The sequence below is a fragment of the Oryx dammah genome, unplaced genomic scaffold (assembly GCF_014754425.2).
Source record: "Oryx dammah isolate SB20612 unplaced genomic scaffold, SCBI_Odam_1.1 HiC_scaffold_3, whole genome shotgun sequence".
Classification (NCBI taxonomy): Eukaryota; Metazoa; Chordata; class Mammalia; order Artiodactyla; family Bovidae; genus Oryx; species Oryx dammah.
In genome coordinates, this window is record NW_024070187.1 from 3,822,132 (window position 1) to 3,838,149 (window position 16,018).

At 43.6% G+C, this 16,018-nt stretch overlaps 1 protein-coding gene across 1 annotated transcript in view; it reads left to right on the top strand.

Annotated features, from left to right (window-relative positions):
- The first annotated feature begins 2,965 nt into the window (after positions 1 to 2,965).
- Positions 2,966 to 16,018, top strand: part of ANXA5 (annexin A5) — a 32,779-nt gene continuing 19,726 nt past the window's right edge. The window contains exons 1-2 of the mRNA XM_040237373.1: positions 2,966 to 3,380; positions 3,547 to 3,594. Coding sequence (XP_040093307.1) covers positions 3,586 to 3,594 — 9 coding nt within the window. The 5' untranslated portion in view covers positions 2,966 to 3,380; positions 3,547 to 3,585. The remainder of the gene's footprint in view (positions 3,381 to 3,546; positions 3,595 to 16,018) is intronic.

Sequence of the window (16,018 nt, forward strand, 5' to 3'; positions counted from 1 at the left end):
GCTTGTTCATTTATAAATATGCTGAGTACTTCTGTGAGTCTTTCTACTAATATCTATGAAGATTTAACCAGGCTTAATTAAACATTCTGCCTGAAAGATTCCTTTAAGAATCTTTTTTACATAATTATTTACCTAAGATCTACATTCCAGTCTCCTGCTAGGGAAACTGACTTAGCTTTTACTGGATAAACACAAATATTGTTTTGAATAAAAGCAGTGGAAGGACTTCTAAAGCTAAATATCTCCCAAGGGGTCTCTGCTTTTAGTTTCTGGTGAGCATGTGGATCTCAATAAGGGGGAAATGAAGAAGTCTCCTAATAATTTCACACTGTTGGCTCAGGACGAGTTTGTCTGGACCTGTTTCCCCAGGGGACGTTACAACCACTTCAAATATAAAGGGCAAGGTTGGGGAGCCACTAGAATGCTGGTTATGTTCAGTATCACTTCTGGGAGAGAGATGATGGTGAAAATGGATGGGGCAGAATCTGCAGAACAATGCGGCCTCCCCTCCCTCTCACCCAGAAGGTTCAGGGATGGACGAGATGAGGCCAGGCAGCGGGCTTGAGTTCAGGTTGAGATGTTTTTCTGATGCCTTTGGCCCCAGCACATGGGGACCGTGGGGGCCTGCATATTGAAAGGAGAGTAGAGGGTGGGAGTCTCCTTTAGCTGTACGTGATGGAGGCCACTGATGGGTGACTCCAGTGCGGAAGCGTAGGAGGGAACCGGGAAGCATCAGCTTAGCCCTGGAGAGTTGGGGCTTGCCTGTCAGTTCTGAGGGATCCTCTGCCGATAGGATGGGTCATGCTGCAGGGAAGCAGTGGGAACATCAGAGATTCATTTGTTATAAATGTGAAGGGGGGGCGGCTGAATCATCAGGCTAGGGGCTGAGAATTACCCGGTTTTTCATAAGAGGAACACCAATTCTGTATCATTGCTAGGCATTTTTACAGATTCAGTCCAGTTCAGTTCAGTTCAGTTCAGCCCAGTTCAGCCACTCAGTTGTGTCCAACTCTTCACGACCCCATGACCCGCAGCATGCCAGGCCTCCCTGTCCATTACCAACTCCCAGAGCCTACTCAAACCCATGTCCATTGTGTCGGTAATGCCATCCAACCATCTCATCCTCTGTCGTCCCCTTCTCCTCCTGCCCTCAATTTTACCCAGCATCAGGGTCTTTTCAAATGAGTCAGCTCTTCTCATCAGGTGGCCAAAGTATTGGAGTTTCAGCTTCAACCTCAGTCCTTCCAAAGAACACCCAGGACTGATCTCCTTTAGAATGGACTGGTTGTATCTCCTTGCAGTGCAAGGGACTCTCAAGAGTCTTCTCTAACACCACAGTTCAAAAGCATCAATTCTTCAGCGCTCAACTTTATAGTCCAACTCTCACATCCATACATGACCACTGGAAAAACATAGGCTTGACTAGATGGACATTTGTTAGCAAAGTAATGTCTTTGCTTTTTAATGTGCTGTCTAGGTTGGTCATAACTTTTCTTCCAAGGAGTAAGCGTCTTTTAATTTCATGGCTGCAGTCACTGTTTCCACCATTTCCCCTTCTATTTGCCATTAAATGATGGGACCATATGCCACTGTCTTAGTTTGAATGTTGAACTTTAAGCCAACTTTTTCACTCTCCTCTTTCACTTTCATCAAGAGGCTTTTTAGTTCCTCTTCACTTTCTGCCATAAGGGTGGTGTCATCTGCATATCTGAGGTTATTGATACTTCTCCCAGAAATCTTGATTCCAGCTTGTACTTCTTCCAGCCCAGCGTTTCTCATGATGTACTCTGCATAGAAGTTAAATAAGCAGGGTGACAATATACAGCCTTGATGTACTCCTTTGCCTGTTTGGAACTAGTCTGTTGTTCTATGTCCAGTGCTAACTCTTGCTTCCTGACCTGCATATAGGTTTCTCAAGAGGCAGGTTAGGTGGTCTGGTATTCCCATCTCTTTCAGAATTTTCCATAGTTTGTGGTGATTCACACAGTCAAAGGCTTTGGCATAGTCAATAAAGCAGAAATAGATGTTCTTCTGGAACTCTCTTGCTTTTTTGATAATAGAGCGGATGTTGGCAATTTGATCTCTAGTTCCTCTGCCCCTAGTCCCTCCCAGCATCAAAGTATTTTCCAATGAGTCAACTCTTCGCATGAGGTGGCCAAAGTACTGGAGTTTCAGCTTCAGCATCATTCCTTCCAAAGAAATCCCAGGGCTGATCTCCTTCAGAATGGACTGGTTGGATCTCCTTGTAGTCCAAGGGACCCTCAAGACTCTTCTCCAACACCACAGTTCAAAAGCATCAATTCTTTGGCCCTCAGCCTTCTTCACAGTCCAACTCTCACATCCGTACATGACCATTGGAAAAACCATAGCCTTGACTAGACGAACCTTAGTCGGCAAGGTAATGTGTCTGCTTTTGAATATTCTATCTAGGTTGGTCATAACTTTTCTTCAAAGGAGGAAGCGTCTTTTAATTTCATGCCGCAGTCACCATCTGCAGTGATTTTGGAGCCCCCCAAAATACAGTCTGACACTGTTTCTACTGTTTCCCCATCTATTTCCCATGAAGTGATGGGACCAGATGCCATGATCTTCGTTTTCTGAATGTTGAGCTTTAAGCCAACTTTTTCATCAAGAGGCTTTTTAGCTCCTCTTCACTTTCTGCTATAAGGGTGGTATCATCTGCATATCTGACACCCCTACGGGGCTTTAATGTCCGTCACTCCAAATCTTTGTTGTGACGAGACAAAGAACCGAGGAACACACACTCCCGTGACAAAGGTTTTGAAATTTTCCAAGTAAGACACCAAAGAAAAGACATGGCTATATAACAAGCAAGCAGTGACACTTTCTCTTTTTTTTAAACAAAAATAAACTTGGGAATTTTAGAGCCTGGTCACAAGACGCGCTCTCCTAGACGACAGTGACGGTCCGGTCTTCCAAAAAGATGCGCCTGCACCGTGACGCCCGAACACTGGGTGAGGCCCACGTTCCTGCGGCCACGGAGCGGAGGAACATCCCTCACGCCAAAGTCGGAGTCCTGCACTGTTCCCGACGGCCTCCTCGCAGCCCGAAGGCCAGACTTTCCCCGGTGCCCTGCGGAGCCGAGGCCCCTCTGGCTTCCAAAGCGGCGGCGGCCGGGCTCCACCCGGGCTGCGAGGACAGGGAGCAGCCGCGCCCCACGCAGGCGCACTGAGGCCTGAGGCGGTCGCGGGCGCGCAGGGGCGGAGCGGGGAGCGCCGGGCCGGGCCGGGCCGGGCGGGGCCGGACGAGCCGCGGTGTTTCCGTTGCCTGGAGCAGCCCGTAAGCAGCTGCCGCGGCGTCCTGCGCTCTCCCTTGCCGGCTCTGCGCGCCCCGCCGCGTTCCCCGCAGTTTGGGTCTGGGTGAGTGAGCGCTCGCAACGCCCGCAGAGGGAGCGGGGGCGCCGGGCGCGCGCGGCCGCTGGGCGGACAGCGGTCTCCGGTTGCGGGGAGGACGGGCGCCGGGGGTTGTCTGGGCGCCTCGGGGAGGTGTCTGGTCCGCTGAAGCCGCGGTCTTCTTCTGTTGCAGTCCTGTGTCGCTCACCTTCTCCTGACCTGGGCAGGCGCCATGGCACAGGTAAGGCGGTGCGCCCCCGCGCAGCGCTCGGATTTACCAGCTTTGTAAACTGCTCAGGAGTTCCAGAATTTGTTGGAAAGTCAGAAGAGTTTAAGAGTAAACTGAATCTGCCTGCGGGAAATCTCCTATTCCTGTTTCGTTCCCCCTTTGCTCCCCTGCCTGGGGAAAGTCCACCGGAACCTGCTCCCACCCGGCGCTGCAGCCCGAGGGCGCAGCAGTCGGTGACGTGGCCGGATTTTGTGCGCTTTTTTTTTCGTGAGTAAATGTGTGAAAGGGAGCCTTTCAGAAAGCCCAGAGTTGCTGAAGTTAGAACCAAAGCAAATGCAATTCACTGGTCATGTGATGCGAACGCATTTCTTTTTTCTTTTGACTTTATTTTCTGTAACTTTTTTGTACTTTAATATTAAGGGTGGGCGTTGGCTTTTTCTAGTAGAGTTGTAGTGGAGATTTTTCCTATTGCTCAACCTAGCCTCACCCAAAGGAACTGATTCCACCCGGCCCCATGCCAAAAGATTAAACCAAAGAGCTGCTTTTCCTAAGTAACTCGTGCAACGAGTTCTGAATTGAATCTGCCTTGGGACTGTTTCAGAATTTGATTACCTAATAATGTTACTTTCTTTGCTGTGCATATATTTATCAAAAGTGTAGGGAAGAGAAAGTCGTCTAAATTATGTCGAACTCTGTAACAGTTGACTGTGTCATACCGTCTTCAACAGTGAATAAAAAAATCGGTACTTAACCCACTCCAGTGTTTTTGCCTGGAGAATCCCAGGGACAGGGGAGCCTGGTGGGCTGCCGTCTATGGGGTCGCACAGAGTCGGACACGACTGAAGTGACTTAGCAGCAGCAGCAAGACAGCTCCACCCGGAAACTAATTTCAAAGAGCTCATCGATCTAACTGGCTTGTTAGAGTCCAGAAACTTTTATTTAAACAAGTGTTTAAACTGCTCAAACAATGCCCTCTTTCATGTATAGTTCACTTAAAAAAAAAAAAAATCAGATCGACTTACCAAAATTGAAAAAGGTTTTATAGTCTTCTCCAAGAGAAAATGGGAGGATTAAGAGAAGTTGGTAATTTTATTAAATTTGTACAGTACTTCCATTTTTACTTCCTCTTTTGCACTTAAGAATTACAGCTAAACCAATTCTCATATTACTTCAAGTGGAAACTTTGGTTTAGATTCTTAACTGTATAAAGGATACATTTATATGGGATTAACTTCGCTGAGAATTATTTTTCCTATCTTGATATGCTGGTGTCGATGTAAATGATGATTTCGCAAGCATCAGAGAATAATTCTCTTTATTCTAGCTCATTCGGCTGTTTCTCTTATCTCTTTTGTAAGTTTACCCAGTGATTCCTGAAGTTTTCCAATCAATTCCTTTAATTATGTAGACTCCTTACCCAAAATAGCATAAATGAACACATTTTTTCCAAATGTGGATATTAATAATTTAAAAGAAAATTAATGTAATTACATTAATTAAAAATAATGTAAAAGCCTTTGTATATGGAGATTGGTGACTTGTATTATAGAATTTTGTATGTGATCTCTATTACAGTATAACCAGGACTGTTTTCTAGCCAAGTCAGTTTTTAGTTATCATAAAAGTTACAAGTAATATTAAGAAATACAGTGTTGAATTTTACAGTAACTGTTATTATCCTTGGAAACCATGGAAGTGAAATAGTTTGTTAAAATATTTAATATTAAGATGGGAGTTTTGTTGGCTTTGTACTTAACATTTGATGGTGTGCAGAATGCCCACATTATGGAATTGCACTTTAACTGTCTAAAGTTTCCTTTGGGCTCTGATGTAATTGTAGGAAAGCTGAAGCACTTCAGTGTTAGGTTTCAGACAGTTTCCATGGTAGTTCCATCGTTGATGTGTGGTGTGGGAACCAAAGGCCTCCACACTGTGGCCATCTGTAGAGTAATGCAATCATGCCTGGCTTGAAGAAGTGCACATTCTGGCAATTTAAAACGTATTGTTAAATGTGAGTGTCTCTTACTTACTGAAAAATGAAAATATGAACTAAATCTTCCATACCAATGGTTTTCTCTTTTCACTTAATATTGAGACCACCTGCAGATAACAGCAGATACCCAGGAATCAGTTATCACCTACATAGATGAATGTCATGACTGTTTTATTAAGAAAAACAGTATTGATAGATCTTTGACAGGTAGTATTGATGAATCTTTGACAGATACCCTGGAGTTTCCTTTTTTATGTAAACAAATACTAGGGATATTTTATACTCTTGTGCATATTTATATTAATAACTATAATTCATATCAATGCCCGCTTTTTAGTTAAATTTTACCCTAATGATGTCAGTGTAGCGAGACAGAGCTCTAGCAAATGTTGGAAACTCCTTAAAAAGTGACATGATTTATACACAGTGGAATTCTACTCAGCCATGAAAAGGAACACATTTGAATCAGTTCTGATGAGGTGGATGAACCTAAAGCTTATTATACAGAGTGAAGTAAGTCAGAAAGAGAAAGATAAATATTGCATGCTAATGCATATATATGGAGTCTGGAAAGATGGCTGATGAGTTTATTTGCAGAGCAGCTGTGGAGACGCAGACATAGAGAATAGAGCTGTGGACACAGGGAGAGGGGAGGGGAGGGTAAGATGTGTGGAGATGGTCATGGAAGCTTACATTACCGTGTGTAAAATAGGCAGCCAATGGGAATTGCTGTATGGCTCTATATCAACCTAGGGGGTGGGCTGATACAGAGCGTATGTATACCTATGGCTGATTCATGTTGAGGTTTGACAGAAAACAACAAAAAGCAATTATCCTTCAATTAAAAAATAAAATTTTTAAAAAGTGACATGATGTTAGATAAATGCGTGTGGAGTTAGAGGCGTTTGTGGGGCAGCTACTACTTGAGCTCTGACCTCTTTCTGGTCCTAATCCTTGTCTGTTAGTATTGAAATATGTGAGATTCAGCCATTTAACTGTTATGGGAGAGAAGTGGTCTAACCTGAAGCTTCCCAGTTTTTCTCAAAGAGAGCACACCGGTTAACTGTAAACTACTCATGACATACAAGAAGAATATAAATTACAAATGTGCCTGTGTGTAAACAATACCTGGGTAATATTTACTTGTTCTTTTTTATGTTTGAAACTATTCATTTGGATGGTTTTATTTTTATATGGTTTGAAACCACAGCATTCATGTTATTTTCACATAAAGTGCCAAATGAATAATAAATTATTATGGTTATTGGATCAGTCACATAATCTATTATGTTAACTTTGGATACAAGCTGGTTGAAGATATTTACTAAGGAATAACCAAAGAGCTGTTAAAATTGCCTGAATTACTATATATAGTAAATATTTTTGAATCTTTTCTCACCTTTTTTCCTCTCAACAATTAACTTCTGATTATAAAAGTGAATTTTTCATTATGTTTTAGGGTCATCTCTTTAATCTGATATGCAATATTTTGGGTTGGATTTCTTAAATAGAGTCCTGACCTGTTTTTCTCCTCTGGCTTTACTTGCTTACACAAGTTTTTTTTAAATCTCAGTATTTAGCTAGAACCAAATTACTTCATAGATAGTCTAATTTATTTAAGTACTTAAAAGTACATTGTGTACTTCTGTGTTCTTTGGTTTGGAAAATCAAGAGTTGGCTCTGTTTCATAGACAAATGATCCATATAATACATTTTAATTCAACTTAAGGTTTTTATGTCATTTAGCTATCTTTTAAGATAATGAAACTTTAAAAAGTTAGATTTCTGACTGTCTAAACTTAGTTTTATTTATAGTGTTGTTTACAAAGAGTTAATATTTTCAGGGCATCAGGAATGTCATGAAGCAAAAGGAGGCTGCATAATTTTTGGCTAGAAGCTTCATGAACATCATAGTTATCAGCCTGATTCATGTTTAAACTCTCCAGGATTTGAATAAGAAATTGTTTTAGTTTGCTTGACATCTTTGCCCAATGACAGTTGACAAAGGTCCTGTGCAGAGCAAGCAGTATCACTGGAAATGGAGAAATTTGAAATGACCTTCATTCCAGAGGAGTTGGCTGGACTTTGAGTGCCTTTTTTCATGCCATTCACTTTAAGGTCAAATCTCTCTGTAGTTACTCCCTTGGTCGTTCTTAGGTTAGCTTACCTTTTACCCATAGCGTCTGCTGCTTTGGGTTAGTCTCTCTCAGTTGCTAATTCCTTCATTTTGGATGCTGAGAAAGAACTCGATCCCAAGCTGTTTGACAGCTTTGCAAGCCACTAAGCAATTCATTTTTGTTGTTCAGTTGCTAAGTTATGTCCAACTCTTTGTGACCCTATGGACTGCAGCATGCCAGGCCTCCTTGTCCTTCACTATTTACTGGAGTTTGGTCAAACTCATGTCCGTTGAGTTGGTGATGCCATCCAACCATCTCATCCTCTGTTGTCCCCTTCTCCTGCCCTCAGCCTTTCCCAGCATCAAGGTCTTTTCCAATTGAGTCAGCTCTTCACATCAGGTGGCCCAAGTATTGGAGCGTCAGCTTCCATATCAGTCCTTCCAGTGAATATTCAGAGTTGATCTCCTTTAGGATGGACCGGTTTGATCTCCTTGCAGTCCAAGGGACTCTCAAGAGTCTTCTGCAGCACCTCAGTTCAAAAGCAGCACTTCTTCAGCACTCAGCCTTCTTTATGGTCCAACTCTCACATCCATACATGACCACTGGAAAAATCATAGCTTGACTATATCGACCTTTGTTGGCAAAGCAATTTGTTGTTCAGTAAACCTAATTCTCTTATCTTGAACTAGTGTCCGTTTGACACAGGTGGCAAGTTAGAGGTCTAGTTCTGAAATAAAATTTATTCATATAACCTATATCCCTTTCTAAAACTTCACAAATATATCAGTTGATTTTTTTTAAACAAAAATTAGTGCTCCTAACACCTTTGCTTTGTGTTTTATGGACATGTCTATTGGTTTGTAGAATATGTAAATCTGTAAGCAGTTGATTATTTGAAAGGAGTGCATGTTCCAGTCGGTGTCGTCGTTTTCTTTGGACTCCAGTTCCTAACTGTTCTCTTTACTTTGCCATTCACGTATGTGTTTGTGAACATTTGAAGCTTTTGAATTCCTCCTCTGTGTCAGTATTCTTAGAGGCGGGATATAAAGAGGAGAATGGAACTGAGATTTCCATTGATACAAAGTTGCCACTGTGCTTTGTGTTTGGTGCTTACTGTACAGTTTTGGAAATAAGTGTTACTGTTTCTGTTTCACAGAAGAGGAAATGGAGGTTCCTTAGCTGGTGTTAGTCATAGGGGACAAAAGAGGAAAGGCATGATACCTTGAGGCAGTGAGAGCAAAAGCTGACGCTCAGGGCTGTAGAGGAGTTTGGGAGGCAGGGCCCAGCGCTTCAGGCAGTCTGGCTCTGCTGGATTGAAGGAGCAGGCAGGTGGGGTGATGGAGCCTGCCTTGGGAAAGGGTGCTGGAGAGGCTGTCCAGGAGCCAGAGTTAACACGGGCCATTCTGTAGGGAATGGGGGGCTACCGTATAGTCAGAGGCTGGGCTGGGCCACGGTCAGGTTTCTTTACCGAAGATGGCCCCCGGGTCATGCCCGGATGGTGGTGTGGGAGTTGCATGGCCCCCGGGTCATGCCCGGATGGTGGTGTGGGAGTTGCGGAGGGAAGGGGAAGCTGGACGGCCACTTAGGAATCTGTTGCTGTAACCACTGTGAAATTTTAAGATCTTAACCTAGGCGGTAGTTGGGACTTTGGGTAGGAGGGGACTGTAGGAGAGAGTGGGCAAATTGGATGCATGAATGAATGGGGGTTAGTGGAGGGCCACCACCCTTCAAGATGAGTGGCTTGCTTGATGAAATGGTAGATTGTGTTTTTCTTTTGAGAAACGAATGCAGGTTTGAGATGAGAGAAAAACAGTTCGTAGATTTGTTGACCTTGAGTTCTTTATAAAACATTTTGGTTGTGTAGCGGGTGTATATGATTTTACCCTCTTTCATCTCTATAGGTCATCCGTTTGTTTATGTATAAGGGCTTCCCTGATAGCTCAGGTGGTCAAGAATCTGCCTGCAGTGCAGGAGACCCTGGTTCGATTCCTGAGTCAGGAAGCTCTGCTGGAGAACGGATAGGCTACCCACTCCAGTATTTTTGGGCTTCCCTTGTGGCTCAGCTGGTAGAGAATCCCTCCTGCAGTGTGGGAGACCTGGGTTGGGAAGATCCCCTGGAGAAGAGAAAAAATACCCACTCAGTATTCTGGCCTGGAGAATTCCATGGACTATAATGTTTCATCTCTGTAGGTCATCCCTTTGTTATGTATTATTTATCTCTTCTTGAAACTAAAGATTTGAAGCTTATTTTCTACCTCTGTGTAGGACCAGCCATGTTCATTCTGTCTCTTGTTTCATTGCAAAAGGAAGTTGTGAATCCATGTACACTCTTGTCTAATATGAGAAATCTATAAACTTGATTATTTTCTGAAGCTTTGGTGAGAATGAATTGGTTAGTAAAATAGGTATTCATGTGCTGTGTGCAAAATGGCCCGTTGAACAACTAGATACAATATCCCCTTCATCAGAGGTTAATGAATTTGCCCACTTAACTGATTCAAAAGTATCACCATTATTCATAGACAGTTAAACTTTCCATTTTATTAGTATTTGCCAAGGGAAGGCATTCTTATAATTAGCAAGGTAGCCATAGGTGCATTAAAGAAATGTAACAGAAGTCTAACTTATATTGACAAAAATCTTTATTAAGTTACTAAACCTTTTCTTCTACTGTGTGTGCATGCGGGCCCAGTTGCTTCAGTCGTGCCTGACTCTTGGCAGTCCTATCGACTGTAGCCCGCCAGCTCTTCTGTCCATGGGCTTATCCAGGCAAGAATACTGGGGTGGGTTGTCATGCCCGCCTCAGGGATCTTCCCAACCCAGGTATCAAACCTGCATCTCTTCCATTGCAGGCAGATTCTTTACCGCTGAGTGTAAACTACTTTATAGAGATGCTTTTTTTACTTACACCTAACATTTAAAGGTCAAAGGTAGTTGCAAAACTAGACAAAATGGAAGGAACCAAAAAAGACCATGAAAGGGAAAGGAAGCTACGTGAAACTTAACAATAGCGATAGTTTGAATTTGCGACTTTGAATTGTAGTTTTTACCGGTTTTGATGGCATTGCGCAATGGGGAAGGTAAGTTATCTAGTTTCTGAGCCCTCGTGATAGGTGTTTGTCCTGTGTCTCTCACTACTCTTGGAGATTCTGCTTTTTTCTAATATTAATTTACTTTGTGTCTCAAATCATGATCATGCTGCCGCGGCTTTTCCCTTTTCTTGCTTATCTCATTTCCTTCCCAGTACAGTAATTTTCCATTTTTTTTTCCTCTGCTGATCTCTGAGTCCCATTATCACAGGAGATATTAATGGGCCTGTACTTTGTCTGTTAGATGAGCCCTAAGCTGCTCTGACTGGAGAGGAAAGGCAGGACTGCCCTTGGCCTTCCCCCCTTTGCCCCTTTCTTGGTGGCCTCCAGCAGGCTTTCTGCCAAACCTGAGCCTCAGAAGAACCGTACTTAAAACCCACTGTACAGCTGCTCAGCTACATGGCTTTGCTTAATGATTTCTGGCTCAATTAATACTATGTGGAATGATTGGTAGGTGTTCAGGTATTGATTTCATAGAACTAGATGACAGACCTGAAGAGAGTTTAGTTCTCTGTGCCTTCAGTTTAAAATGTTCCAGACCCAGCTGAATGTTTTCTCATCTTTAAATTTGAAGGGGTATTTCTGTATTATTTTCTTGTGTCGTAAATTCTAGAAAAGCAGCCCTCCACTTGTGTTTTGGTTTAATTTTATTCATTTTATTTTGCATACCTACTCTTTGAAGGTAAAGAACTTTTTCAATTAGAGCAAACAAACAAACAAAGCCCACAAAATTATAGACCTAGAAGAATGGGTAATTTTGAAGTTGAGAGTTAGCAGAGGGGATTACATGTTTTGGCCACCTGTTGGCTAAGCATATATGATAGTTCCCTTGGTTATGGCACTGGTGGCAGAGAATCAGGGTAAATGAGGTGAACTGAGGACTGGTACAGGAAACAGTGGCCGCTTACCCTTGGAATTCATCTGGGGAAGGTGTGCGTGTGGAACTTGAGGCTAGCGCGATGCGAGGAAGCAGGGTAAGCCCTCTATGAGTCACTCAGAGTCCCGTTGGCCCAACATAGACGGTTTGGTGTGGGCGAGGGTGGGGGTGGAGCTGGAAACGGCTGTCCAAGCAAGGGTTCTGTCTGTGTGACTCATGTCCTGTGATTCACAGCTGGCCCCTTAATGCTGCTGCATGGCTTTGCAAGCTTTCACGATGACTGATCAAGTGGAATGTAGTAAGAGTGTTCCCCAGTTTCTAGAAGACTCTCAGCCGTTACTTCTTCACAGTGCTAAGACGTGAGGAGATACCCCTGTCTTTTTTTTCCATTCTTCACCTCGTTTTCTTCAGGATCAGGGGTCAAATGTCTCTCTTTTCTAAGGCAAACCCCTCCTGTCTCCTGTTCTTAATCTCTTCCCTATTTTTAACTTCTCTTGTTACTGGCAGCTTCTTCAGAGCCTGTAAACTGGATAAAGTGTTTTTTAAAGTGTGTTTTAAAAAAAATATATATATCTATAAAACCCCACCTGTTTGTGGGATGGGAGTTCACAGAGATGCTCTGCCTCTCAGTTCAGTGGTAGGTGTCCTTCAGCCAGACTTTCGCCACCACCAGAGACCTCCTGGTTGCCAGGCCCGGTGGACCCTTTCCCACCTTTTCTCTCACGTGGCTCATGCCCTGTTTGCGCACTTTTCTCCCTTTCCTTGCTTTGGCTTCTGTTCCATCACCTTCTTTGGATTTTATCTTTCTGCCTTTGGGAGGCTGAGTAGCATCCTAGTTAAGAGCCCACAGTCCCACGGCCTCTGTTCTGTCCCAGCTCTGCTGCTTGTTTGCAGCCAGTCACTTGAGTGACCTGCCAAACCCTTCTAAGCCAGCGTGTTTCTTCATACGTGAAATGGGGTTTCACTGAGAGGGCCTCGTGAAGCTCTGAGCTCATTGCCGCTCTCGCCGATATTATCTGCTCTTCTGATCGTCGATGACTTTCCCTTCTCCTCTGGCTCTTCTTTCCATTCCATTAGTATTGTCTCTGGTGACAGGAGCCATGCACAGCTCCAGTTACCGCTGCTGTGCCCCAGGAACTGACAAGCCTGCTCTTGGTTCAGTTTGTGGAGAAAGGCAGAACCAGCCATCCTCTTCCCTTTCCAAAAAGCAAGTCATCCTGAATGGCTTCTTTCTGCCTTGGCCCCGGCCCAGCTGCTGTAGCCTTTCCATTTCTCCTGCTCCTGACTTTGATCAGGTCTGTTTTAGGCTTATTCTGTTTGGTCATTTTTAAGCCAGTCCTTCTGTCTCCACTCATGCACAGTTCTGTCCTGTTCTCCCCGCTATGGAGTCAACTTTGTTCTTCCCTGTTGCTGAAATGCCCTCCAGGGGCTTCCCTTGCTGACCGGGGAAGTCTGGCTTTGTGGCTTCCAGCCTTCCTTTTCCTTCTGTGATGACATCCTTTCCCTTCTTTGTGTTTCTCTCCAGTCTTCCTGCTTGTTCCAGGCTGTTGAAATGCTTAACCCCTTGTCCAAAGTACCACGCTGGTTCCTTCTCTCACATCTGTATACCCCTTGAAATACCTGCCTGTCCTTCGCTGTTTTCCTGAGCCTGCCTGGCAAAATCACAGGCATCTCTTCAGATGCTGGGGGGAAGTTTTTCTTTTATTTTTGGCACATTTCAAACTTTCTATTTTATATTGGTATATAGCCAATTAAGAATGTTGTGATAATTTCAGGTGAACAGTGAAGGGGCTCAGCCATACATATACATGTATCTATTCTCCCCCAAATTTCCCTCCCATCCAGGCTGCCACATAAAATTGAGCAGAGTTCGCTGTGCTATATAGTAGGTGGTCCGTTTTAAATATAGCAACGTGCACACGTCTATCCCAAACTCCTTAGCTGTCTCTTGCTATGGGGAAGGTTTTGTGATTTCTTTTCTTCCCACTTTTCCCATCTTAGTCCCTCCTTTGTGTGCTCACATCACCCTGATGGAACTTCTGTGTGAATATACTCTATTGCACTTGATTATTTACATGTCTGTCATTTTCTCTTAGGGGATCATGACTTTTTCCTAGTGATGAGTGGCATGAGGAAGCCATTCAGAAAATGGTTTTGAATGAATAAATAAGCAGACAGGTGAACTAAGTCATTCAAGTTCTCACACTGAGAAAACCCATGGCATTTATTCGTTTTTGTGATGATATTGATGGTATCTTTCTCACTGATTTGAAGTGGTCTTACTAAACAGAAATTGCAGTTGGACTTGAGAGAAGTAACTTTCCTAACCCATGCTAATTTTGGAGGGCCGTTTCCTCAGATCTTACCAGTTTTTCTCCCAACCTAATGTTCTTGTTTTAATTACGTTGAACCATTTGAAGCCTCCGGTATCCAGCCATTTCAGATGCTAGTTGCAAGTCCGGACTGTCACCTGTGCTTCCGACTGACTGATTGGAGTTTCCAGTGATTGCATCATTGGCTGATAGAAGTCAGAGAAACATTTTACTTACTAGATCACTGGTTGATTATAAAAGGATACAACTCAGGAACAGCCAGATAAAGAGATACGTAGGGCAAGGTATCCTGGGAAGAAAGTATCGTGTGTCGTTTATGGGGTCTGAAGAACTCAGGTACCATAGTCCTTTATGTCTCAGTGCAGAAGAGAATTCAGTGACAGGTAAAGTGATAGATAAGTGATTTATTAGAATAGGACGCTTGTGAAGCTTACAAGTGGATGGAGAAATGCTATGCCGAGAATTTACTGGGCTGCAGTTTTATAATCAAAGGAAGAGTGGGGAGAGGGAGAAGACTTCTTTGTCTTCCTTGAGTAGACATCATGTTTCCATCATCAGCTCCTCCTCCAGGGTGGGCAGGGGAGTTTTCTCATCCCTACGTGGTCAAGCCAGGTCCACAAATTATTGTCTTCCACCTGTGAGGAGAGGGTAGGGGTGGGGATGAAAGTTGCTGCCAGTCAGTCTGGGTTGGGAGATCAAACTGGGAAACATCTCTTCCCTGGGATTATATACTTTTGGCCACATGTTTATAGCACTAAGGTCTTCCTGTAGGTTCTCTCAAGGCTAACTCTGTTTAGAGGAAAGAAGAATCTTTCTTTTTTCTTTGAATGAGAGAAAACTACTGTTAAAAATTTATTCTCACAGTTGTTAAAATGTAAGGAAGAATTTCAAGACTATTGCAGTAAGGGTCATGACTATTTCAGTAGAAGAGATTGGGTTCAAGTGCAAATGGAGCAAAGGCAGCTGGGGATGTATAACCATTGAGCAGACTGAAGGCACCCGTGGGTGGGGAGTTACTGAGAGGAGACATCAAGGGCAGAGAGGTTCTTTTTGAACTGGCCTAATAGGATTAAATTAAAAGACACTTACTCCTTGGAAGAAAAGTTATGACCAACCTAGATAGCATATTGAAAAGCAGAGACATTACTTTGCCAACTAAGGTCCGTCTAGTCAAGGCTATGGTTTTTCCTGTGGTCATGTATGGATGTGGGAGTTGGACTGTGAAGAAAGCTGAGTGCCGAAGAATTGATGCTTTTGAACTGTGGTGTTGGAAAAGACTGTTGAGAGTCCCTTGGACTGCAAGGAGATCCAACCAGACCATTCTAAAGGAGATCAGTCCTGAGTGTTCTTTGGAAGGAATGATGCTAAAGCTGAAACTCCAGTACATTGGCCACCTCATACGAAGAGTTGACTCATTGGAAAAGACTGATGCTGGGAGGGATTGAGGGCAGGAGGAGAAGGGGACGACAGAGGATGAGATGGCTGGATGGCATCACGGACTTGATGGACGCGACTCTGAGTGAACTCCGGGAGTTGGTGATGGACAGGGAGCCTGGTGTGCTGCGATTCATGGGGTCGCAAAGAGTCGGACACGACTGAGCGACTGAACTGAACTGAATAGGATTCGTGCTAAAGGCAGTCCACAGATTCATTCGTCAAAGATGGAAGAGGAGGAACTTGAATAGTTACTAAGTATTGGGGGCATTCTCTGTAAACTGACTCAGCAAGATTCTTGTGCAACTGGGCTTGGCAGGCTGGACTTGTGCACCTGGACTTGTCAAAAAGAAGGCTCTGAGGTTTCTGTCTAAAGTTTGGTCAAGGAGAGAATCTGTCTCCTGAATCTCAAGTGCTACTTCAGAAGGTGTAATTCATTCCACTGAAGAGAGGTCACTGAGCTGACCTCTGGTGCTGTGTCCCATGGAAGTTCTTCCCCAAGGATAGTGCTCTTTTTTTTGTTTGTTTCATTGGTTGGTGTTATGATATTGTTGGAAAATGCAGCAATTGGATGTTAAGGTAGAAGAGAATTT